We start from the raw sequence: 8521 nt of genomic DNA, 5'->3' as shown, positions 1-8521 counted from the left end.
TAAGTCTAATGATTAAAAACAAGAATAAAATGAAACGTAAGAACTAAATCAAACTACACTCAATCCTCCTACTATCATCATCAAGCTCATCATGATATGCTGCCCCCTCCTGAGAACCTGACGTGCCCTCAGGCCACCTAGCATAATCTGCCAAGCCATTCTTGGAACCCACAGGATGATTTACCTGAGGCTCCCTAATTTGCAACTGAAATTGCTGCAAAGAATCCTGCACAAACATGAAGGCACGCTAATGTGCCATATGCATCTGCCAATTCCAGTCACCAGTATGCCCCAACTGGGGTATAGCAGGCGGTGCAGCAGCAACTGGCACCGTGTAACACCCGAGGCCGAAGAAGGCGAGGAGTGGTTGCACCGCATGGAACATCTGAGGACAAAGAGGCTTAGGGTGGTCGCCATATTGGAATGAGAGGAATCCTAAGGCCGTGCAGGTATGGGATGCATGGTTGAAGGAAAGCTTATAGGAATTGATGGGTACTACCTATACCAACAAGATGCATCTTCTTTTCGGTAGCCCGTTCCATAAGAACTCCATAGTTAAGCGTGCTTGAATTGGAGCAATTATGGGATGGGTTACCTTCTGGGATGTTTCCCAGAAAATGTGCGAGTGAGGTCAAGCATGCTGAAAAGACTCGTGTTGGTTTCTGGGGTCAATCGATAATCCTGAAAGCAGTCTGGGGCATTACACACCGCGTGAGCTGCAGGCCCATCCTCATCATTATCATCATTATTACCAGAAGCAGCTAGATTTTTCACACAATAACGGTCAACAAAAATATCATCAATGACTCCATCAATGGAAATGTTTCCATCGGGTGGAAACCGCACTTTAGCCTTCCTGCATAAGCCTATTATCAAACCGGGGAAGATTAAACGACATTTGTTCCTATCTCCAAACTTAGTACCATTCACCTCCACCCTCTTGAGCTCATTAGCCACAATCCTTGCTATGTCCACCTCATCACTTTTTAGAATACAATAGACCAAACCAACGGTGTCCATAGGAATAGAAGAAGTATGACTTCATGGCCTTAAATTGTAAAGGACCACGGCGGTAACCACTTGAGCCTCAGTGGTCAAGTGACGTTTGGTAAATGTCTTTGGAGCTCAAGTTGTTGTCAAATTATAGGAGTAGTCTGGTTTGCACATTCTCTCCCTCATCGCCTCTGCATCCCAATTACCACGATTCAACCGTGGATGATACTTGCACTCGTCTACGAAGGCAAGAGGGTTATCCAGATAATCAAATATAGCATCTTTAGAAAAACTATCTCTTTACCTCTCACCCAAGTTTTGAAAAAGAACGCTTCACCATCTACACGCGGCAAGGCATTGGCATAGAACTCCTGCAAAATTTCAACTTGATAGAATTGCCCCGGTTCAAACAACTTGTCCTAACATGTTTCATGCAGAATGCTCCAAGTTATCCGATGATCACCTCCGCATTTGTTTTTGACAACTCTTTTTTAACAAGGAAGCATGAAATTAAGTATATTGGAGTAATTTTTAATTATCGTTTCCATAGGAATTGATGAGATATTACAGCCGTTCTACAGTTTATAGTGTCATGAGCTAGAGTTACTTTGGGTTTTGTTTTGTCAAAGTTCATTCACAAGTTTTATGTAGAAAAGAGTAAATAAAGGAAAGTTTTAAGGTTTTAAAGAAGTATCAAGACTTGATTTCATCAACCTAATTTGCATGTCTTCTACTAATCATGCATATGAACTCATTACCAATCAATATTATCACGTATCGTTCATCTATACCATCCGTGTCCGAAACGGTATAGAAAGTTTTACCATATTGTTCAACCAATAATTTCTCAATCGATCAAAGAACACAAATAACATTTATAAACTGATACAAAGTGAATATCAAACACTAAATTCATGTCTAGACTTAGTCTTTGATAGATGATAAAGTTAGGTCAAGATATAAAAGTTGTATTTCACAAACATTTAAACAATAGAAATTCAAGATAAAGCAAACTATATCATCTATATTAATTAATAACTTATTCATATACAATGATCAAAGGAAAAACATACAAAATGAAAGGAAGATCACATCTTGTCTCGACACAAAAGTGGTTTAGCTATCCATTGACATGGTAGCTTTCATAAGAAGGAAGAGGAGAAGATGATCAAGCATCAAAGGTGATCTCACGACTATTGATGCTCCGATTCTTTGATTCAAACTTGATACAATAGTATATTGCTCTTGAAGCTCTCAAAAGTGTCTAACTACACAAAATATCTGAACTCATCTATATATAGAGAAGTAAAAAATCGCAGAGCGTGCGTCGCGCCCTCTAGCGCGCTATCATTAAATGATCAAACTGCCCTAAAGCGTGCGCCGTGCCCTCCTATCCATGTATCACACGCTAACTTCTGCTATAGGCCTTGAAAATGTCCCAGGCCGCGCTAAAGGCGCTGCAAGCGCGTGCCGCGCCACCTGAAGCATGCATAAATTCTAATATTTTCTTCTTGAAATCTCTTTCTACTCTCCAAGTTCCCAACCTAAAAGGCAAACCTACAATAAAAATCACCTACAAAATATATTAATAGGAAATATAAACTTGATTAAGTAAACTTCAAATATATGCGAAAAGGAAATAATACGAAAACACTATAAAACGAATCGAAAGGTACCAAAAACTATAGTACATATTAACACAATTTGGTACCTAATATTTCTACACCCATCAACATGAATCTTTCTCTTCTTCTTTAGAACAACTTCTTTAGTGTAATCGATGTCAAATTCACTTCTTTTTGTTGCATCTTATTCTAGTTCAATTTGTTATTGTGTTCAGTGAAATAGAGATAGTGTGTTGATTAATCTTGTTTTGTTGTTCATGATTAATCAAGCTCATGATATCAATCATGAACCAAAATCAGTTTATCCAGAAAATAAAGAGAACATTGTGTCTGTGTGTATGTTCTTCTTTCACATTCAACTAATCCCTTGACTAACACCTTGTGTATTAGAGTGTTTGTGAGATAGCCTGGCACTATTTATCATCTTCATCCTTAGTCATTTTCCAGTGTTGATTACCTTAATCTCTAAAGATTGAGTTTTGAGGGAGACTAGTGGTATATTAGGGTATCTAATGTTTTTGTGTGGTGTTTTGTTGTTTGCAATATTTACTTGGCTATGTAAGCTAATGGTCTTAAACTGAGAAGATAAGTATCCAAAGAGGTTTGAAGCAAGGGTAATAATTATCTCTTTTTTTAATTTCTTCTAGTGGTGGAGGGACTTAGTGATCTTATTAATTAGGTTAAGAGGATCTTTATACTGGTTTTAGAAAATTCTATTTGGACTTAGTTATCTCTCATTTTTAGTATGATGATGATACTATAATCATAGATGAAGCTTTGATCGAGAATATGTGGACTATATAAGCTATAATTAGGGAGTTTGAGCTTGTCTCTAGTTTTCAGGTCAACTTTGCCAAAAGTTGTCTTATTGGTATTAATGTGGACCCTTCCATTTTGGGACTTGGCTAATGACTTCTTGAACTATTATCATCAATCCCTCCTCTTTAAATACATTGCTCTTTCTGTAGACTCTAGTCCTCATTTTTAGGTTTTCTTGGAAAATTTTATTACTCTTATGTTTAGTTGCCTATAAATGGTATTTGGGTAGGTCAGTGGGTTATTCACGTTCTATCTCTAACTTGCTTGCGAATCCTATCCTCTGTCTGACCCAATAGGAGTTCAAGAGTGTGATCTAGTTTTCTTGGGGTATAGTCTTAAGGTGCTCTTAGAGGGTGTTGTTATTTTGATGGTATTTATGGTTCTTGGAGTTGCTGGTCTTAATTCTCTCTGATTTTTATATCTCTCCTCTTGGTTTCTTTTCAACAGGGATCTTTGAGCACTCTTGTGCCATCTTTGTGGATATGATAATTGTTTTGACATCTTTTATTTTGTACTATTATTTGTATCTATATATACATATTATTGACCTTTTAAAACAAAAATTCATGTACTACAAAGACATAATCAAATTATTTTGACAATTATTTTATTTCATTTACAAAAAAAAACATTATTTAAATTGGTATGCAGTTTCGATTAAGAACAATATGAATTTCGCTAAAAATTAAAACTATTAAATAGGAAAAAAACTCACAAGATTAATATAACATATAATGAAATATTGCATACATGTATTACAATGCTTATAAATATGATAAAATTGAAGTGTCTAGAATACTCTTACCTTTATATCTGCAACGTTATAGAAGACAAAGTTATTGATTAAATATACATTAATTTTGAATTAAATATATTTATTAATATGAACTAAATGAACACTACAACAAGACGAAAAAGAAGACAACTCCACATAAAAAACACTAGAAAAAAGCAACAAAATCAATGAAAAACACAAATGAAAAGCTGAAATATATGTGAAAATCACTTATGTAAAAAAAAAAGATCAAGGCCAAGATTGATGATTTTAGGTCAAAATTGACTCTCAATCATTATTAGAACTTGAAATCCACATTAGCTGGACACAACATCCATAAACTCGAGATCATTTCCCATTGCTTCTAAAATTTCATAAGGAAGACACACTTCAATCTCCATACTACCTTCTTCTACACCTGCAAACACATTAACTTTTCCTTCTCGTTTATCTGCACCACCACTTCGAACCCCCACAGGTTTTCCCCAACCAAAATCATTACCATATACATCAAACCTAGGTGAATAAGCAATCACCAAACAATTATTATGGGACATATCATTAGGTGTAACATAAAAACTCGGTTTTATTAACCATTTTTCATAATGACTTCTTATCTTCTCATCAGTGTGCAAAGCAATCATCTCATTAATCTTCAACGCACCCTTACCAAGCCCACCATCATCCAATAATTCACCCGCTTTCAATGTAGCCAAAAATTCTATTATAGCATTACCAAAATAATTCTCTTGCAAAGGAGGATTCAGTCTTGGTCTAACACTTACATCAACTGAAAAACTCACATCTGTTTGGTGGTCAAGTTTCTGGGAACGTGTAAAAGAACGCCAAATATGAGTTAAAACTGCTTGCAAAGAAGATATTTTCTTTGTACCAGCCTCTAGGTTGGCTTTGAGTTTTAGTTTTACAATATTCTCTTTTGTGAAATGAAATATTCTTTCAGGTGGATTGAGTTTTTTTCCTTTAAGATTACTTTGTGGCTCTATTGTGAGAGGAAAACGAATCGGACATTCAACACCTTTAGGAAACCAACGTTCAAATATTGGAGTTTTGGATACTTCAAGACAACATCCCCTTGAGATTTTTGCCCACAAATTATAAAAATTGGAAAACAAATTACCATCACCAGTCACATGGTTGGTCGAGATCCCAAGGAATATACCATCATCTAACTCTGTAACTTGGACTGCAAGTAATGGATTTGATGTCCCTTCATAGTTTTTGACTCCATTCATTAAAAAAAGCGAGTGATGAATAGGAGGAAGATGAGTGGGTTTAAGAATATCATCCACACTAATATATTTTGCTGCAGCGTGAACAAAGAGTGCACCTTCGTTATTGCAGTTGATAGCACAAGAGAAAGTGTTATCTTCATGTTGTGTGATTTTGAGACGACCAGCAAGGATGTAGAAAAAATCAAGAGTAGAGGAAAATGAGTCTTTAAGGTGTTGGATTTGATTTGATATGTCTAAGTTGACTGGATGGCGATAAAGAAAACCCTGTTGGTTATATCCAAATGAGATGAATTGTAGATCCAATGGGTTTAGATCGATTGTATGATCATTTGAGCAATTGGTATTGTGATTTGGTGCATGAATTATGGTGTTGGAAAGAACTTGGATTGAACTCATATCTATAAATGGGACGTTGTTCTTGGGGGTGTGTGTTAGAGGACTCACTGGAATCTATTTATAGATAAAATAGATATTATAAATAAATATTGAACCGCTGATAATACCATTTTTCTAATAGTGCCAATTTCACAATGCGATAATATCAGAATCACGAGGATTAAAATAAAATAAAACAAAACATTGTCGGCAAAATTTTCGATTGTATGACATATATATGTGTTTCTGAGGCAGGCATGTGCAATTTTATCCTGCTACACAATCACGGACCGCAATATATTATTTTCTTTGTAATCTTCTATAAATTAATGACAGCAATATATTAGAATCACTTTCATTGCATATTTTTAATCATTAAATATAGACTATTGAAATTGCTAAATCACGTTATAATTTTCTTTGGTTTTTCATCATCGAAATAATCCGTCCGTTTTAGTATTAAATGGTATCAACCTTCTTTTGTGGAAATTAAATGTTGATCATTTGTTTTGGGTCCGTTTGGTGTGCAGGATAAAAGACAGGATAGGATATTTGTATTATATTCTATCTCAATCTAGTATTTGCTGACACACCAGGATAGGATAAGTTAATCCTGAAATTTATCTTATTCTGTCTCACTAGTTCAAATTGTTATCCTGAATATGAGCTGGGTTAGAATCTGACAGGATAGGATAAGAAAAATGATTTACTAATTTACTCCAATAAAATATAATTTAAAATAAAAAATTAATTTGATATTAAATTAAAAATATTAATAATTAATTTAATAAAATAAAAAAGTTAGAATATTTAAAAATAAAATAATTATTAAAATTTTAAAAGTATGAACTTTAATTTTATTTTTCATCAAATTAAATATATGTTCTTACAAGGGTAATTTTGATATATATATATATATATATATATATATATATATATATAGGGGACGACTCAAGTGAGAACACTTGGTTATCATGAGAAATGAGAACATTGAATCACAACCATTAAATTTAGATTTGTTAATTTTAATGGACAGGATTTGTTTCTCTTTCTACGATTCTTATTATTTATTTTAAATCAACATAGAAAGAGAAACAAATCCTGTCCATTAAAATCAGCAAATCTAAATCTAATGGTTGTGATTCATTGTTCTCATTTTTCATAATAACTAAGTGTTCTCACTTGAGTCGTCCCCATATATATATATATATATATATATATATATATATATATATATATATATATATATATATATGAGGATAGTTATATTGACTCTAAGAGTAAGTGTTCAACACTTACTCCAAATCATAACCATTGATTTTCATTAATCTAACGGTTTTAATTGATCATTTAATCTAATTATTTTTGGAAATATTTTTTTATATAAAACTTTAATTAAAACCGTTGGATTAATGATAATCAATAGTTATGATTTGGAGTAAGTGTTGAACACTTACTCTTGGAGTCAATATAACCCTCTTTTATATATATATATATATATATATATATATATATATATATATATATATATATATATATATATATATATATATATATATATATATATATATATATATATATATATATATATATATATATATATATATACACGAAAATTCATGATCTTTTTCAAGAAAAATTGAAATTATTTACTCATTAGTGTCAATAAAGTTTTTTAATTATAATCTTTTTTATCAATTTATAAATTTTAAAATATTTATTTTACAATGGTATATATATATATATATATATATATATATATATATATATATATATATATATATATATATATATATATATATATATACACACACACATATATATATCATTTGAAATTAGTATCAATGAATTTTTTTTAATTATTTAAAAATATTATTTTTTTATCAATTTTTTAATTTTAAAATATTTTACAGACATGATAAGACTTATTCTATCAACCAAACACATGATAGGATAAGTCTTATCATGTCTGTATCATATTCTATGCTTATCCTGTTTAATATCCTATCATGTCTCTATCATATCCTGCGTCTCAAACGGGTCTAACGCAAATTACTACTGAACTAATTAACTATACTTTTATTTTACTTTTTATTAATATTTTGACACTAATAGATATATTTTTGACAAATGAACAAATGCTATTACTACTATTTTAAATTAACTTATAGCCACTCTACTCACTTCTCTAAATATTTTTAAATTTTAATTTATCATTTTATTTATATTAAATTTTCTTTAAATTGTTTATGATATTGACTATTTTTTATAAAATATTTTTAATAATTATATCTATAAGAATTATAATTTTTTATTTTCTTTATTTGGAAAATTGGTATGAGCATTTCAAAGAATAAATTAGTAAAATCGTGAGACTAATAGTTTAAAAAAACAATTTTAGAAAAATAATGTAGACTCTTCTGATATTTAATATTATTAATTAAATTAACAAATCATCTTACTTGAGAATTTCTTACCCGAAAATTGTTATTAAATATAATCACAAAAATATAAAAGAAAATAAAAATATGAAATAAAAATGATAGGGTAGGGTGTTGAATTTTATTAAGCAAAATTCATTATAATCCGTAAAAGTTGAATGGATGTGAAATTATTAGATGCAAGAGAGAGAAACTGATGTAAAATATAAAAAATAAAAAATAAGGGTGTTAAATATGTAA

The 8521-nt window shown here is 31.3% G+C and overlaps 1 protein-coding gene across 1 annotated transcript; it reads right to left on the bottom strand.

Moving 5' to 3' along the window:
• Positions 1-4414: 4414 nt before the first annotated feature.
• LOC131616760 (uncharacterized acetyltransferase At3g50280-like) lies at positions 4415-5908 on the bottom strand. Its single transcript, XM_058888200.1, has one exon. The coding sequence runs from the start codon at positions 5859-5861 to the stop codon at positions 4530-4532; it is 1332 nt and encodes a 443-aa protein (XP_058744183.1). The 5' UTR covers positions 5862-5908; the 3' UTR covers positions 4415-4529.
• Between the last annotated feature and the right edge of the window lie 2613 nt (positions 5909-8521).

Source organism: Vicia villosa, linkage group LG7 (assembly GCF_029867415.1).
Source record: "Vicia villosa cultivar HV-30 ecotype Madison, WI linkage group LG7, Vvil1.0, whole genome shotgun sequence".
NCBI lineage: Eukaryota > Viridiplantae > Streptophyta > Magnoliopsida > Fabales > Fabaceae > Vicia > Vicia villosa.
The sequence above is the reverse complement of the archived record's forward strand: the minus strand, read 5'-3'. Positions and strand labels throughout refer to the sequence as shown.